Here is a 17888-nt window from a genome sequence, read left to right as displayed (position 1 = left end):
GACGATGTTTCGAAACTTTCAATGGTTGATGCAGGGAGATTATTGATGCCCAGATCTTCAAGGGTAACAAGAGTGATCCGTAAAGTGATGGCCTAACCTATTTCGCTTCGCGTCAAGTGAACGGCGCTTGGGCGTCTGTCTCGGTGAGGGTGACATTGACCTTGACCGAGGGAGGTGTAGACCCAATGAGACTGAAGCTTGTTTATTGGGGATGCTTATCATGGACTAACCGGGCTTGTAATATATACTAACCATGCGAGTGAGAACTCTACAAGAATAGAAACACGCTTATTGATGGTGAGGAAATTATTAGGAACAGGCAGACAATCAATCAGATTTGATATCGTGTCTGGCTAGGGGAGGAAAGAAAACACAGGACCTTAACCCTAAGCGATAAAAATATTCAGGCAAATCTAGCCTAAGTTTAGGGGGCTCTTTTCTAAGTTTATTTTAACACCCTATATCAAGGTCCGGTGTTTTCTTGCTCCCCGAGGTCTGGCTACGGATAGAGCTTTCTAGTCCTGTCCAAGCTTGGCTTTTTCTCTATCGGCGCTATGATCCGCTGATGGTGGATGCTCCGGACAAGCCGGTGGCCCGGTACAGTATCGGGTGGATCTCAAGATATGCTCCATTAATGGAGCAACATCAAGGTCTCAATAGGTTGGGACTTGGAGCCCAAAGAGCCTCTAAACTCTAACATGTGATTACATACCAGGAATGCCAAGTTATGGATCAGTGAGTGAGTGACTCGAGATATTGACTCACCACTCAACGACTGAACATTACGCGTCACAATACGAGCCCTCAGGCGATTATTATTGTGAGAGGACAAGAGAACTTCAAGTGACCGCCTCTGTCAGTATCTGCATCTGCACGTCAGTTCGCATGTCTATCACACCAATCAAGGAAACCAAGAGTGTCGATCAACTGCCAGCCCTGCATGGTCAACGTAGAAGGTGATTCTCTGGCCTTCTCTTCTTCAACAACCAAAAGATGGTGTGAACTAAAAATGAAACCATCTCGGGAATATTGTCAATAGTCAGAGACCAAGAGCCTCAATCCAATTCCAAATGTGCCTGCCTGCCTCCTCTAGCGCCCAACCGGCCCCCCTAACCGATCGCTGCAGGGCTCATCATCCCCTGAAGCACAGGGCACGTCAAGGTCTCAGCGGCCCGCACGTGGCGGTGGAAGAAGCCCGCTGGAAGCTCTCCCCGTCTAGGTAGCTCTGGCTCTGAGGTGTTCTATGTAATTGTATGTACCGGCAGCCCGGGTGCAGTCCTCAAGGCCCTTGCTTTGTTATCTCACGCCCTCCCCGAACGAGTAATCCGAGCGTTTGCTTCTTTTTTCATGATAACCAAGACACTTTATCCGGACCAATTGAAGGCCGAGGAGCAGACATGATGAGACAGGTCCAAGACGACAGGTCTGAAGCGAGGATTGGCCTGCGTGGGTTGAGCAAGGGGACAAGAAAAGAGAAGAAAGGTTTGCCTGATTCGAAGAGAATTCCAGTGTGTTAAGTATTTTTCATCATGTATGACGAGTGTTTTGACATCCAATGGGTGTCAGATAAGAAGCAATTTTCATGACTCGACGCAAAAACACCAAAGACGATATCGCCAGTACCAATACTAACTCAACAACATACCACGAATGCTATGACGAGCCCTTTATAGGCCCAGAAACCAAGGAACCAAGCACACCATCATCATCATATCCATCAACTTATATAGCATCATCATCGCAGAGTCAATCAGATCAGTGAACTAAACCTGGCATGTCCCTTCTCGGGCTTGTTCTCGGCGACCCACAGTCCTTATCACGCAAGTTTGCCGCCCCCGTAGCCACAACAAATTGTACACTACACTACATTACCTACAGAGAAAAAAACCTATACAGGCCCAGTTTTGTTTTTCTTGTTCTCGCCCCGGAGCGAGAGTATAGACACAGACACAATAAGTAGAATGTAAATCATGCCCCCCTTGATCGACAACATGATCAATCCTCCAAACTCAGTTTCGCCCTCGAGGGGCCCAGTCCTTTAAAACCAAAGAGCAACCTCGCTTTCCCCCCAATTTCCAGACCCGATATTTTTATCGTCAAACAAAACATTCATTCGTTAGTTATGCTATCTGAACAGAATGATAGTGGGAGTGGCAGCGGAGGCAGACCTAGTCAGGTACACACTCCCCTCCGCAGGGAAAAGAAGCGAGTAGGCTTCCACTCCAGCAAAGAATCCTCCGGAGATAGCAGCGACTCAACAACACGCCCACAACAAACACGACAGCAGCGCCAGGATGAAGGTGTCTTCTCACCAGCCGGATCGCCGAAACTAGCGCCTGGGGAATTACCGCCCAATGCACCAGATGCTTACGAACTAAGCCTTGCTCTCACAAAGATCCTGTCCGCCGAGCAGGACAAGAAACGACAGGTTCAGAATCTCGCACCAGATACTCCGGATGGAGGAGGACCAAAGAGACCACGGCCTGCGCTTAGGAGAAATACGAGCTATGATGATCCCAATGAGAGGGAGAAGGCGGACCAGGCGGAGTCGAGGACTACGGAGAGGCAGTATCGATCTATGGCTGATGCGAGACAGAGAGCTGATCGGTTAGCTGTTTCGGTGGGGAGTTACTCTGCCCCTGGATCACGACGAGGATCGCTTGATCTCGAGGAAGTTCCCTCGTTCAAGCCGTTGATTGAGGACTATGATAATCCTAAGATCTCGCCACCAGCTGGGTCAAACACCATTGGAGATGCAGAATATTTCGGTCTTCGACAGAGAATAGCAAACTCTGATCGCTTCCAGCATCACGCTGCGGCTGAGAATCTAGTCAGATCTCATTCCCGCAAGGGAAAACGGGATCTATTCACGCAGCTTCCCAACGGCGGACCGACATCTGGAACCGCTACACCCGTTCTTCAACAAGCTTACGCCCACGACTACGTCCCTCGGCCAGACCAATACCGCGGTGGTATTCTCTCCTCGCTGCTGAAGCTGTATCACGATGATAGAGCACCAGGTAGTGGTATGAACACGCCCAAGGATCCGGGTACACCACTAATGTCGCCGCGTAACTCACCACCTATATCCCGCCCTGGATCATCTAATGGAACGCCTCCTATCCGATCACCGCCTCGTTCACGACCGACGAGCGGGCTGTTCAACTACCACAAGAATAGACACTCAACATCGTCGCTGGCACTTACGGAGTTGATGAAGTCTTCGTCTATGTTTGCGGCGCCAGCGTCAGCGAATATCTCTGACAAGTGGGCTGAGAAGATAAAGCAACAACCACCGCCTCCCAAGAAGCGCGACAAGGCGAGGATTACTATTCATATTGCGGGTATTATCCAACGGCATCGGTACCTGCTCAAGTTGTGCAGGGCTCTTATGATGTATGGTGCGCCTACACATCGGTTGGAAGAGTACATGACCATGTCATCGCGTGTCCTCGAAATCGAAGCTCAGTTCTTGTACCTCCCTGGCTGTATGATCATAAGCTTTGATGATAGCACTACGCATACCACTGAGGTCAAGCTCGTTCGTGTACCACAGGGCATCGACCTCGGTCGTCTTCGAGACGTACACAACATTTACAAAGAAGTTGTCCATGACAAGATTGGCGTTGAGGAAGCGACGAAACGACTTGACGATGTCAACGCGCGAAAGGATAAATATAATGTCTGGATTCGAGTGTTCTTATACGGCGTCGCATCAGCTTGTGTTGCACCCTTCGCTTTCCAGGGCCGGTTCATCGACCTGCCTATTGCCTTCTTTCTCGGATGTATCGTTGGTATTCTTCAACTCGTCTTGGCACCCAGCAACGAATTGTACGCCCACGTCTTTGAGGTTTCTGCCGCTCTTATCACGTCCTTCTTCGCTCGAGCATTCGGTTCCATCCAAAACGGCCAGCTCTTCTGCTTCAGTGCACTAGCACAGAGCAGTATCGCCCTTATTCTCCCAGGGTACATGGTCCTCTGTAGTTCTCTCGAACTTCAAAGCCATAACCTCGTCGCCGGTAGTGTACGCATGGTGCACGCTCTCATCTACACTCTCTTCCTCGGATACGGCATCACAATCGGCGCTTCGCTCTACGGCATGATTGATAGCAACGCAACGAGTCGCTCGACCTGCGATAATCCTCTCGGACGGGAATGGTACTTCCTCTTCGTCCCTGGATTCACTATGTGTCTCTGTCTCATCAACCAAGCCAAGTGGAAGCAAACTCCCGTTATGGTCGGGATGGCTTTGGCTGGATGGTCGGTCAACAGTTACTGCTCCGAGTACTTTGGAGGAAACGGCCAAATATCCAACATGCTGGGTGCCCTGACGATCGGTATTCTTGCAAACTTGTACTCTCGAATGGGCCGACATGTAGAGAATGGATACCTCGACTTTATCGACTGGTGGAAGCTCCGGGTTCGACCACGATATACCAAGAAAAAAATCGACTCAGACTCGTGGTCCCTGCCAACCCTCGACGACCCCGAGTCTCGACCTGGGACACCAGAGAAACATCAAGAGCCAGAGAAGAAGCCCAGAAAGGTCGGCTACAGTCTCGCAGCTGCAGCTATGCTTCCAGCTATTTTCGTGCAGGTTCCCTCTGGTCTTGCAGCGGGCGGTTCTCTGTTGGCCAGTATCACTATGGCTGATGAGATTACCAAGAACGGAACAAAGACAGCATCTGACACGAGCACAATGGGCAATCTTGAAGGAACTGCGTTCAATGTCTTGTTGAAGGTCATCCAAGTTGCCATTGGTATCAGTGTCGGCTTGTTCATGAGTGCACTGATCGTCTACCCCCTGGGTAAGAGACGAAGTGGACTGTTCAGTTTCTAAGCTGAACACACATTCATTGTTATATTTCCTTATAGTCATAATATTAGAGCGTCGGTTGTTTCAGGATGGCTTATTACAGCCGATATACAAAAGTAACAAGGGAAATTTCTTGGAGTTATTGTTTTCTTTGTCTATACTGGGAATTGGGATTGAAGCGACTGGCGCAAAGCAAGCGATGGGTTTCCTTTTATAAACATACACAGATACACAGAATTATAGATACGGAACGGTAATGACCGGGATGAACAGGATAGGACATACAGCGCTGATACAATAATATCTTTTCTACTGAGAAATTGTCTATTTTTGTCTTTGTAAAACACGTCGTGTTGCACAAGTTGAGGGCACATGGAACTTGAGTCTCGATCTCGATCCTCAATCGACAATACAGTGAGTGAGTGACGTCAGATTTCCCAACCTCTCATTCCACCACCATCTTCACTTACTACCCCTCCACCAACGGCTTCTCGAACAACACACAAATTCTAGCCCCAAAATTGGGCCAAACTCTTCTTCATTTCATCAACGGCCAAAAACCGCAGGCATGAAGATCCGTTCATCCCGCATCTCAGTCTCTATAGCAAAAGCTATAAGCCAACGCCACGGCAAGTCTAAAAAGGGCATCATCAAAACAATACTCGCCTTCTTCCGCCTCTTTCGTCTCCTCCTAAAGCGGTATCGCTCCATCGACTTTCTCGCTCTGCGCAAAGAGGTCTGGCAGCTTAATGAAGATGAATATCATGAGTCGTTTCAGACAGATGGGGAAGAAAATCCTGAGCTCATACCCATTGGTGATCTAGGGTACAGCGGTTCTACGTTTTTCACGACGGCGAATGAGAAGTACCTCATCAAATCGCTGCCAAGACGCTTTGAGCATGATTTCTTCGTTAAGGAGTTGCTGGATCCTTATATCGGGCACATGAAGTTTCAGCCGCACAGTTTACTCGTCAGAATCACAGATCTGGTGGTTTCGTCGCAGGCGAGTATTGGTGGTATGATTGGTGCGGCGCCGACACATCATATTGTCATGGAGAATCTCCTCTACGGAAAACCGAAAGGTGAAGAAGGAAAGAATTGGGAGACGTACGACCTCAAACCCAACGATTACTTCTTCCCAGAACGTGACATCGCAGACGGTGCTCTTGTGCCAAACAGCGTTATAGATCGTCTCGTCGACGAGTTCCCCGACAAAGTCCGGGTTACACACCAAGCCAAGCAAGAGCTTGTATCACTACTCTTCGCGGACACTGCACTCCTCGCCTCACGCAATGCAGTGGACTACTCTCTCTTTTTAGTACGATATCCTCAGGGCATGGAAGTTCCAGGTGTGGAATCGGATGCTGGACGCTGGCGAAGGGGTGTTGATGACGTGGAGGGGAAGTGGACATATCGCTGTGTTGTGCTGGACTTTTTCTGGGCGAAGCATGCTTTTCAGGCGAGGGCGTTGACCAAGATTGTCAAGATCTTCAACAAGGTTGCGCATAAGGGGCCGATGAGCATCACGGCGGATCCGGAGGAGTATCGGGAGAGGTTTATGAAGATGGTGGATGAGATGGTAGTTGAGGGTTAAAGATGCAGTATCACTTGATGGTTTGTTATTATTGCTCATGGGTTATGGAAAGCATGGAGTCGGAAGGATCGTTTTGATTTGATGATGATACCACTTATCAGTCACGGTGGAGAGGGTCCTTTTTACGAATAATGGTTAATGCTCTCAATTGTTTCCTATCATCGAGGAAGATTTATGAGCAACTCGGGGGTAAATGTGAACAATACATTTGTTCGTCTTATGAAGGAGAAGCCCAGGTGAAGTGGTGATAGCCTTGGTTGTCTTGTACCTGGATCCACTTGAGTGACACTATCCCCAGATTACTTTAGTCTTGTTGACTTTCGAATGGTTGACACTGCCGAATATCGACTTCTATCGTGAGTCTCTAAGATATGATAGATGGTAGACTATAGCTATGTACGACAAAACACTGCGAACCATAAATCTATACATGTAGGACAGGTTCAGTTGTTGTTCTGGACGGCCACCACCAAAACTCTGTCCTGAAACTTAGCTCACCCGAGATTAAATTACAACGACCTGAGCCCCTCAAACTTTCACCAACCGCTAACCAACTCCCTGACGTCCACGAACGGCATTCAAGATGACCTACTACTGCACAGACTGCGATAGACTCTTCTACGCTGGTAGAAAGGCTCGCGACCAACATTGCCAAGCAACAGGCCACGCCTCACCAGCATTCGAGTGCGATAGCTGTAGCGATTGCTTCGACGACGAGTATGATCGCCGTCAGCACATGAATCTTGAACAACATTGGCGTCGAAATGCACCTGAGTGTCGATTATGCGGCGATAGAGCTGTGACGCAGGCTGAGATTAGGGAGCATGATATTGAACGACATTTCCACTGCGCGGACTGCAACCGTCAGTTTATGAATGCGAATGCCCTCCGGATGGTAAGTTCATACCGAGCAGTTCATTGAGTTATTCTTAACAGCGTTAGCATTTAAACTCCAAGCTTCATCGTGTATCAGCAGTGAAATGCCCCTTCTGCAGAGCCACCTGCAACACAGCAACAGGTCTATCCCACCATCTTGAACGAGGTTCATGTCCTCGCGTCCCCATGGATCGCAACAAACTCTACCGCTACATCAAGAACCGCGACCATCGCAGTCTCATCACGAACAAAGAGTTGGCATGGCACGGCGACAAGACATACGCCATCAACCCAACTGCAGCGTGGAACCCCTGGTCCAAAGCCTTCGAGTGTTATCTATGCCACAAGCTGCACATGACCCGTACTGGCTTGAAGAAGCATCTTGAGTCGCCGAGACATCAGCAGAGTTTGTATCATTGTGTGAAGCGGTCTTGTGGAAAGGAGTTCAAGACGTTGGCGGCGCTGATAAATCACCTTGAGAGCGAGAGTTGTAAGATAATGAGGTTTCAGCAGGTGCAGAAGAGTATTGCTACTATAGTTGATCCGCATAAGATGATAGCTTTGCCATAGAGGGGACGGAAGTACTTGTGTTGATGTTGTATCTGGTGTATTCTGCTTTGGGTTGGGTAATCGGCAGTGGACGGGAAGACACTGGTCATTGATCTGGGGTCGGTATAGAATGTCATGTTGTATCAGTTGTATGCCTTAGGTAATAATACCTATCTGGCTCCTAATCAGCGGTTTTACCTAAGCTCAGAGCCTGCCAATATCCCCCTTAGCTTCCTGTGAGAGCTTGACGGACTAGGCCTTAGGCTCCCGTCTGCTGAACTGCACTGGGAACCACTGAACACTGCTGAACACGCACTCCGACAGCAACCTGAAGCCTTGAGAACATCGAGCGGGAGGGCTCTGTTCTATAACCCTCAGGCAACCCACCAAGTTATTCTTGCCAGCATTTTCTCAATTTCCCCGTCACGTAAACCCGTTGCCCGGTGCATATTTCTTTCGTCTCCCCCCCTCGACTCTCATCCTTTCTCGTCCGCCCGATATCATCTTGCAAACTTTTACCGTCAATTTCACGAAAGACACTCGAAACCTTTCCCAGCAACTATCCAACGCGAAGATGTACTCGTGCGGAACCTGCTAGAAGCAGTTCCCCGCAGGAGAACGCGCTCGCAACCAGCATTGCGACGCAACTGGCCACATTCCACTTTACTGGGAGTGCCACAGGTGTGGTGATAGCTTCACTCGAGGCAGACATCTGTGGGAACACCAAACCCACTTCTGTCCTAACCAGGCATGATTACCGCAAGCCAACTAGGCATAAACAAACACTGACTAGAGTAGCAGTCGAACACCAGGAGACTACATCGACAGAGAAGGGCAACGTGTCCCTTCTGCTCGAAGGACTGCCTTGTTACCAGTGGCATGGTGCACCATCTCGAGGTGGGCGCTTGCCCCAACTCACCACTGGACCGTGACACTCTCTACCAGGAGGTCAGAGGCCGAGATCCCTACGGCTACATCTGTAACACACTTGCCTTGTGGCAGGAAACCGTAGCGTACCAAACCACAGATCTCGCTTTCAACGTTAGCAAAGGAAAGTATGAGTGTTACTTCTGCGGTGACCTCTTCGGCCGCCTGTCGAACCTGAACCAGCACCTGGCCTCTCCTCGTCACCAGCAAGAACTCTACCACTGCCCCAACGAAGAGTGCTCCAGGGAGTTCACAACTCTGGCTGGAATGGTGGGCCACTTGGAGCGCCGAGGGTGCCGCTTCCTTCGCCTTGAAGCTGTTCAGGATGGTATCCTGGGCTTCTTCATCTGGGGTCACTATATTTGGTTCTGAAGGACAACTTGCTGGACGAGATTTGGAGAGTATCTTCTTCGGATATCGTCATGAGCACAAGGAGAAAACTGTTGGCATCACTTGAGGCAGGAAACCATCTAGATTTTGGAATGGTGTTATCGATGATGAAACAATCATGTAACATTATGTCAAGGGGCATATTAATGATATCCAGGTTGTCATTTTGTTCGAATAATTTTGTTGTGGCCGATCTTTTGGCACCTTGTGACTTACCTGTAATATTCCCCAACCTTGACCAGCCAGCTTAATCTTTTGATGCTGAACACGCGCCTCACCATATCATTCACTCATGAACAGAGCCAGCAAGGAGGTTCATCTGCTGTTTGAAGACAACTTAGGTTTTACAAATCCTTGCTTCTTCTTTACTTCTTTCCCATACCTAATGACATTTCTCTTTGTTATTGACTGGCTCTTGACTCGTTGAAGCAATGTTCTCTACCAGTCACAAGCGCCAGACGCAATATGAGCAATCACAATACTACCTCGACCTGAGGCTAGCATTTTATATACTAAATAGGTATGATGCTGTGGCAACACACAATGAAAAGCTAGCGGCTGACACTGATCGGCAACCACCCGCCACCTGACTCGTACCGATATCGCCGATATGAATGAATAAACCATCCGCGGAACCTCACAATAGTCTCCGCAAAAGTACGTGGGTGATATTAAGGCTGTGGATTCGCATATAACCAAGGCCATTCAGGCATAGATTCATAGGCTGAACGGAAGTCTTGAAGCTCATCCGCGCGTCTAGTCTGGCAAGCTATCAAAATACATAGACCATGGACCAAGACATGAGGCTCATCGGACCTTTTGATGCAAAAGAAGAGTTACATCGCTTGGCCTCTTATCCGACGATTGATAGTCCAGGGTTCGCTGACTCCGTCAAAGAGAAATTTTGTTATTTCCGTGCTTGGCCGGTGGTCAACTTCTTAACCATAAGCAGTTACTCTGTTATCTAGACTCACGCTCGGATACTCAGATAAGAACATACGATATTGACACGAATGGCATTTACTCACGGGACTTGGTCACTATTTTAACCATAAATAAGCCATTGACAAATCAGAGAGACCTCAATGCAAGGTCCCATCGGAAAATTCTTCTCGTAACCTTCAGCCTCATACGTTCTCTTGTCAGGCACTCGAACGATATTGGATGGAGCCACTAACTAACTCATAGTTCTACGCCGTCCCGCCCGTTGGGTAAACCCTAGTGCCCGGCCCCATACTCGTCGGGAAACTTGTTAAACCCGTGTCCGGGGATGCTTTTGTTGAAAGAACCAACAGCCCAAGTCAAGGCCGGAGGACAGTAACAGTGGAGGATGTTGGGGAAACCCTTGGTCATAGCAACAAATATCAATTCATCAAGAGATATGTTTCTATTCTATCTTATCTTAAGCATACTTGCTCACCATCTTGAGAATGGCCTCGTTAATCTCCTTGGGGTTAGTAGCGCTCAGGTAATGACCACCACCCTCGACAAAGTCAAGCGTAGCCTCAGGGCTCGAAGTGAAGAGCTTGATATGCTCATTAGGAACAGTCGTGCCAAACACAGGATCGGCAGTGCCCTAATAACACAATAATTAGTCCCCGCTTAACTCAGTGGAGGCCAGCTTATTCTATTTCACTCACCTGAAGCCAGTAAACGGGGCACTTGACGTCTCGCAAGCGGAGCAGCAGACCATCCCTCTCAAAGAGGTTGACAACGGCGATCCGCAGCTTCTTTCGGCCCTCGTCTCCGCGATACACTTGCTTGAGCGTCTCGTCCCAGAACGCGAGCGTTTCAGGAGATGGGTTGCTTCCGAAGCCTACCGACGAAACGAGACCGCGCCAAACGTCATCGACGACAAACTCGGGCGTGGGCGTAGTGCTGTGCCAGCTCTCGTAGAAGGGGCCAAGCTGAGTCTTGGGGTCCCAGCAGCCTTTCTCGCGAGACTCGGCGGACTCGTAGTCCATGGACGTGCCAAGCGGGAGAAGGCCGAGGATCTGTTATGGTGGAACGGGCGTGTGTAAGTCAGGGGGGCTTTAACGTAACCGGATATGGAAAAGGGCCACTACCGAAGTGTGGACTAGAAGAAGCGTACCTTTTCAGGGGCTAGAAGAGCCATGCGAACGACGATCCAGCCGCCAGCACTTGTTCCCAGGGCAAAAGCCTTGTCGACGCCAAGAGCCTCCATGACCTGGAGGTTCATGATGGCTGAGTCCCAGTAGGTGAAGTGCTCAGACTTTGAGCTTGTGGCGCCATGGCCGAGGGGTTCAATGGCGAGAAGGTTGACCTTGTCAGTGAGTTCCTGAGCAGAGAACTGTGCTTCAAAGAGAGAAGATGTGGTGCACATGGAGTTGACGAGCACAAGGGTAGGTTTGCTAGAGTCGATGCCAGAGCCCGAGACACGATAGCCGGCATCGATGCCTCCGAGGTGGGGAACCTTGATAGTAGATTTGGCAGCCATTTTTGCAAAAAGTAAATAAAGATGATCAGTTACGGCACAGTGTTGGTATGAGTTAAACTGTTCCTGGTGTGATGAATGGAAAAGGTAAACTCTTGGTATGGTTCCGGGAGAAGAGCTAGAGAACTGGGCTATGTACTTCTCATGACAACCCACCGATGGAAACGTGTGTTGTACCTAGCGACGATCAGGGGGCTAGGACATGCGCAGAATTGAGTCGGTGGCCAGACCTGAATCCGCAAGGGGATACTTCTCCGTGCGATGGATGGCGCCGTTCCGCGCCGGACTCGAGCGGAACCGGCGGGAGGTCCGCATGGAGAAAGAGTCTAAGAAGGCTACGTATCGTGATCAGACACTGAGAGCGTTTAGAGAACGGGCCGGACCGTAGAGGTTATTCTGCTGTGTACTTTTCACCAACAACTAAATGCATGTTGGTTGAAGATATCACATACCTTACTTTGACGTGCGGAATAGTATGCAGGTATTGTTTCGTTTCACACGTTTTTTATCCTAGGCATTCCCCACATTCTGAAACTCATTGGTGAGGAATACGTTAGAGTGCTGTCAGGCACAGGGATTAAAAACACCGACGCCACGGCGCAGGAACGACTATTCCCGAGCCAAAAGACAAGAAAATTCTTATGCATATGATGCATCAGAAGATGTGCGTGTTCCTGAATCAGTCCCCTGCTGGGAGAATACTACCCTATGAGCAAATATCTATCAAAACGTCGTGTAAGCTCGCCACTGCGTGATCGGCCAGTCGGCTCACTTACATAAACCCCTGTCAGTTTTATATCCGAGCTGAAGCATGACTCTGCATGAAGATGTATCATGAAAAAGATGATATTGGACCAGTTTGAAGATAGCATGATGGACTCATTAATAGATGTCTCACTATAGCGTCTGTGTCTCGCCTTACTTCTTCATCGCCGGGTTAGGTCTACCGATGAGAAGACAGGGCGGAAGACCTTTTCCCGGCTGTGCGGAAATGAATCCACAACCACGTTCTAGCCTAGACGTCGAGTCCTTACCCAACTGATACCAGACCCTTGGGTCCCATTGCTTTTTCCAGTCAAGTCATGTTCTATCCTTCTTTTAGGCTGGAATGTGAGCTGTCAGATGAGTTTTGACCATGGGTTCCACTCCCTTGATACTCAGTCTCCTGTGAACAATACATTATGTTTTAAAAAATACTCCGTTCCTCTATTCCATTAGCTCTTGTTCTCTTTCTGTTCATTGTAAGCATTCTTTCGATCATGGCCGAGTCTCAGCTCCCAGGCCTTCCTGGCTTCGACAAGCACAATATTCAACCATGGACCGTCGAAGTCGTTGTTTCTATGACTGTTTTGGCGTTGGTTTCTTGTGGTCTTCGGTTGTATAGTCGGCACTTGAAGGCACAGAAGCTTTGGTGGGATGACTATGTTATTCTATTCTCGATGGTAGGTACACTCACTCACCGTATACTAGATACAACCCGAGTCTAACAGTTCAGTCATGGAACTTGGTCGTTGTAGGATTCATCTTCGCCATGCACGCCAACGGAATGGGCATCCACGCAGATAAAGTCCAACCCTCAAAAATAGTCATGATGGCCAAATGGCTAGTTGTCGCTGAAGTTCTCTATGCTTGGAACCTTGGCTGGACGAAGCTGAGTCTTTTGCTCATGTACTACCGAATCTTCCGCGTTCCCTACTTCAAGAAGATGGCATGGCTCGTTGGATCCTTCGTCTTTACTTGGGTCATCACCATTACCTTTCTTTTCATCTTCATCTGCATCCCAGTTGCCAAACTCTGGTATCCCGATCTTCCCGGTCGATGTATCAACCAAGTCGGAACATGGATCGCCAATGCCGCTTCGACTATTTTCACCGATATTGTTATCTTGTGTCTACCACTACCTCCTATCTGGAAACTTCAGCTCGGCAAGTCTGAAAAGCTTGGTCTCACAGCTGCCTTTGCCATCGGATCCTTCGTCGTCTTCGCCTCGGCCTATCGAACCAGCGTTCTCTTCACCTACACCAGCACTGATCCAAGCTACACTCTCGCCCCTACAGTAGGATGGACCGAGATTGAAATGTCAGCCGGTATCGTCTCAGCGAATCTCCCAACAATGCTGCCAGTTCTCCGACTCGTCGCAAAATTCACTGGCCTCAGTAGCTTCGCATCAACAGTCCGCAGTAACGTCAGACCATCAGGCGACAAGTCAACAAAGGGCCTCAAGTCCCACGAGAATACCGGCGCTGGCAGGAGTTCCAACGGCTCTGCATCGACAAATGCGTTTTACAGACTGCCCGACGACAACGACTCAACCGATTTGATCAAGGGGACGAAATTCACAGAGACATCAGTACCAGTTAACACGAAACTAAGGCCTGACGTTGAGGGCTTTGAGCTCACTACTACGACATACAACGCCAAGATCGACGGTGGGAACTCGAGCAGTGAGGAGATATTGCAGGGCATCAGAGTGCACAGAGAGTTCCAGCAAACGACTACACGATCACCATAATCGAACGAGTCAGTGTCAACGGAAGTTATTCCATTGTTGTTTAAACTAGATACTAAAAGCAGGCGGTAATGTTAGAGGCGTTTGTATTTTGATAAGATCTAATACCCAATAAACAAGTCCTTCTTTTGAGATAATGTCACTTCCTTCAACCTTACATCTAGAGCTTGTTATGCTATCCGGAAGAAGATCTCCTGTTTCTCCAGCCGAAATAACTATTAACTTTGAACCATCACAGAAATTATCGTCCCTGTCGAGCTAAATCCGGCCATCAAACATGCGGTTCCACGACAACATTCCTCATCACTCACATAGCCGACCATTTCCGCAAAGGTTTCAGCCTCTTTATTCCCACTTAACTCAGGGCAGTCTTCGACATCACCATGAACTCATCGTGATGTTTCATCTGGTGGATGGATACGCGCTTTAGATGGGGATTATCCGCTTGGCACACTCCCCAGAAGATCCAACTCGGAGAACTAGAGGCCTTACTTGGCCTAAGCGTCGAACAATGCTTCGCTCAATCGTGGATGCCATGTGGGAGGAACATTTAGCGAGTTCCGATGTCTTGATGGATGGATGTAACCTATATCCACCCGGGAATAGGGTGCATCCACGGAATAGGGACTCATGCCTGTGTTTTTCAGGGAACAGGGGAGCAACGATTCACTTCATGGATGGAGCTTTTCGTGTATATTTCAACGACGTTAGATTTATATATGCCTGCGACTTGCAGTCCTACATGGTTTCGGGCCATCGGTCTGAAATGTTGACTATGAAACATCACCAAAGAATAAGAAAATATTTGGAAACGGCCGGAAGCCTGGAATAATATCTAGTAATTCGACGGACAATTCCTCTCATTTAGCCATTTCATATCAGCTACATATCTTTGTTCCCTACGACCACGCTACTTTACGGTTGTCACAGCAGAGAGTCAGAAACAGCGCTGAATCTTGATCCTGTGGTTGTTGCATTGAAGGGAATGCTCTGAGAGTTGTGTCACAGCTGAGGGTCAAGTTGGCCTATACATATGAAAACACAGCAAAACATATTCATGTTATTCTTAGTGGTTGTTTTTCAGTAGAAACTTGTAATTGACACACCGTTTTCACAAACACAGACCTAATGCTTAAATTGACCTCGCTACGTAGAACGGGCCTTCCTCAGCATCCACATTGGAGGGTACAAGCGTATTTGAAAAGCATGATTTAAGTTTGGCCAAATTATATGAATGCTCTTATAATTCAAGATTGAGATCACAAGTTTTATCGTCTTCCTCTTGAAACATCTATTCCATACCGGGATAAGTTACACATCTTGGAATTGTCAATCCAGCGATATAGGGTAGGACCATCTTATCTCCACGTGATCTTGGGCAGCGGCTCATCTCAGGCTAGCTGCACCGCTCTTTGGATATCGATGTTGATGCCCCTGGCGAGACCGTGTTACTCTGCGCAGCGCATTTCAATGAAGCCGGTTTAGCTGTTGATATTTCCTTTGTTCCCCTGCGTCTTACCGCCTTCAAGCAACCCCCAATCAAGCGCCCCATTGGTCAACAATTCCACAGCAATCATCTCTTTCTTCAGCGCATCCTCCACAGACACGTCACGAAACGAACGAAGCGAAGCTCCCACCAAAACTTCCTGCCGCCCCTCCCCCGCCGTTTTCTCCACGAAACCCGATCTCGCATTACTCCTTTTCCCCCCCAACAACCAACGATAAACAAACTCAACTCTTGGAAATTCAGTAGACACACAGATCTTGGGACCCCTAGTGCTCTCCTGAGCGGAGCGATACAAAACCGCCATCATGAGCCGGACGTTGACGAGCCGGCAGGCAGAGGAGCTGTTCGTACAGGGGAGCTTCTGGAGCTTTGATTTGCCCATCTGACACTGCTGCAGGCATAAATCCATCATCGCCTACCTCGCCGCAAATAACCTGCAAGAAAGCGCCAATGCCATGAGGACGGAGCTCAGTCTTGGAGAGGACGCTTTCGACACGGCTACCGCGAAGAAATACGAGACGCTGCTGGAGAAGAAATGGACCAGTGTCGTGCGGTTACAAAAAAAGGTACGGTAGCAGATGCGCGTATCGTACGTTAGTAGCTTTGCTAATGGAGCGATCCGCAGATCATGGATCTAGAAGCACAGAACAACGCCCTTCAGACAGAACTTAATAGCGCTACACCGACATCTCTCTCTAACCGACGAGGAGATCCATCTTCTTGGCTCCCAGCCGGTCCTCCACGACACGTCCTTCAATCGCATCGAACACCCATCAACTGCGTCGCCTTTCACCCGATCTTTTCGTCTATCGCATCCGGAGATGAAGATGCCACTATCAAGATCTGGGATTGGGAATTTGGCGAGCTCGAAAGGACGGTGAAAGGCCACACCAAAGCAGTTCTCGATCTCGACTATGGCGGTCCGAAAGGTCATACGCTGCTTGCGTCTTGCAGTTCCGATTTAACCATCAAGCTATGGGATCCGTCGAACGAGTATCAAAATATTCGCACACTACCCGGTCACGACCATAGTGTGAGCGCAGTCCGATTTATACCCTCTGGAGCTCCTGGGGCGCCGTTATCGGGAAATCTGCTCGCGAGCGCTAGTCGAGATGTTACAGTGAGGATATGGGATGTTACGACAGGATATTGCGTCAAGACGATAAGAGGACATGCCGACTGGATTCGTGATGTTGCTCCGTCGTTGGATGGAAAATACCTACTATCGACTGGTAATGATCGAACAGTGAGACTCTGGGATATTTCAGTGCCAAATCCCGAAGCCAAGCTCGTCATGATTGGCCACGAGCATTTCGTCGAATGCTGTACCTTTGCGCCACCAGCAGCGTACTCGCACTTAGCTACCCTAGCCGGCGTAAAGAAAGCGCCTCCAGCAAGCAGCACGGCGGAGTTTATGGCGACCGGTGGCAGAGACAAGACGATTAAGCTGTGGGATGGCCGAGGAACCTGTATCAAGACCCTGGTAGGTCATGACAACTGGGTTCGAGGTCTCGTGTTCCATCCAAGCGGCAAATTCCTTCTCTCCGTATCCGACGACAAGACGATTCGATGCTGGGATCTGAGCCAAGAAGGAAAGTGCGTCAAGACTGTTGAAGGAGCGCACGAACATTTCATTACAAGTCTGAGATGGGCGCCACCTATTATCAAGGACAAGGGTCCGACTGAGGAGGCCAATGGTGATGTGGGCACTCCCAAGAAAGCGGCGGCAGCACCTCAAGACGTGCAGATCCGCTGTGTCATTGCTACAGGAAGTGTAGATATGTCTCTTCGAATCTTTTCGCGGTAGTTGGATACAGCAGATCTGAGTATTGGACATAAACTAGAGGAAGCTGCTCACTATGACCCCATGGACCAGCGACGTGCCAAAGAGCGCGATGCTGATGCAAGTCGCCCACGACATGCCTCAGCCCCCAACAAGAGATTCCCTTCTATCGAACGGCCGGAAAACATCCCATCCCAACCCGTCTCGACCCTTTTTTTCAATGGGTTCAGAAAAGGCGTATTTCTTTTTTCGCCAGGAACCAGCACTCCCATCTATCAAATCATAAGCATATTTTATAACAAAACAACAAACCAAGACAAAGCCTCCTTTCTACCGATGGTCCCACCCGTCAAAATGCGTCTGGTGCATGGGGATTTTACGAATAATGTTTGATACCCAAGCGATATTAGGTACGGACAGTTGATCTGACGATTTGCTGTTTGCAGTGGAGGGAGGATGAGTGAGTGAGGGAGGGAGGGATG

General features: G+C 49.0%; 5 protein-coding genes across 5 annotated transcripts; 4 read left to right on the top strand and 1 right to left on the bottom strand.

Moving 5' to 3' along the window:
* Positions 1–2122: 2122 nt before the first annotated feature.
* On the top strand, positions 2123–4840 carry FSUBG_1791 (PRM10 Pheromone-regulated; the record flags this gene model as incomplete). Its single annotated transcript, XM_036679495.1, has 1 exon — positions 2123–4840. The coding sequence occupies one exon, from the start codon at positions 2123–2125 to the stop codon at positions 4838–4840; it is 2718 nt and encodes a 905-aa protein (XP_036542707.1).
* A 544-nt stretch (positions 4841–5384) lies between these two features.
* FSUBG_1790 (uncharacterized protein) lies at positions 5385–6410 on the top strand (the record flags this gene model as incomplete). Its single annotated transcript, XM_036679494.1, has 1 exon — positions 5385–6410. The coding sequence occupies one exon, from the start codon at positions 5385–5387 to the stop codon at positions 6408–6410; it is 1026 nt and encodes a 341-aa protein (XP_036542706.1).
* Positions 6411–10554: 4144 nt separating this feature from the next.
* Positions 10555–11610, bottom strand: FSUBG_1788 (microsomal epoxide hydrolase; the record flags this gene model as incomplete). The annotated part of the gene is made up of 3 exons (XM_036679492.1): positions 10555–10728; positions 10793–11146; positions 11245–11610. The coding sequence occupies 3 exons, from the start codon at positions 11608–11610 to the stop codon at positions 10555–10557; spliced, it is 894 nt and encodes a 297-aa protein (XP_036542705.1).
* Positions 11611–12866: 1256 nt separating this feature from the next.
* FSUBG_1787 (uncharacterized protein) lies at positions 12867–14119 on the top strand (the record flags this gene model as incomplete). Its single annotated transcript, XM_036679491.1, has 2 exons — positions 12867–13053; positions 13125–14119. 2 exons carry the CDS (start codon positions 12867–12869, stop codon positions 14117–14119), a joined length of 1182 nt encoding a protein of 393 aa, XP_036542704.1.
* Positions 14120–15928: 1809 nt separating this feature from the next.
* FSUBG_1786 (nuclear distribution PAC1) lies at positions 15929–17430 on the top strand (the record flags this gene model as incomplete). The annotated part of the gene is made up of 3 exons (XM_036679490.1): positions 15929–15966; positions 16021–16189; positions 16249–17430. The coding sequence occupies 3 exons, from the start codon at positions 15929–15931 to the stop codon at positions 17428–17430; spliced, it is 1389 nt and encodes a 462-aa protein (XP_036542703.1).
* Positions 17431–17888: the final 458 nt, after the last annotated feature.

This window comes from Fusarium subglutinans, assembly GCF_013396075.1.
Source record: "Fusarium subglutinans strain NRRL 66333 chromosome Unknown NRRL66333_c0000014, whole genome shotgun sequence".
Classification (NCBI taxonomy): domain Eukaryota; kingdom Fungi; phylum Ascomycota; class Sordariomycetes; order Hypocreales; family Nectriaceae; genus Fusarium; species Fusarium subglutinans.
The sequence above is the reverse complement of the archived record's forward strand: the minus strand, read 5'-3'. Positions and strand labels throughout refer to the sequence as shown.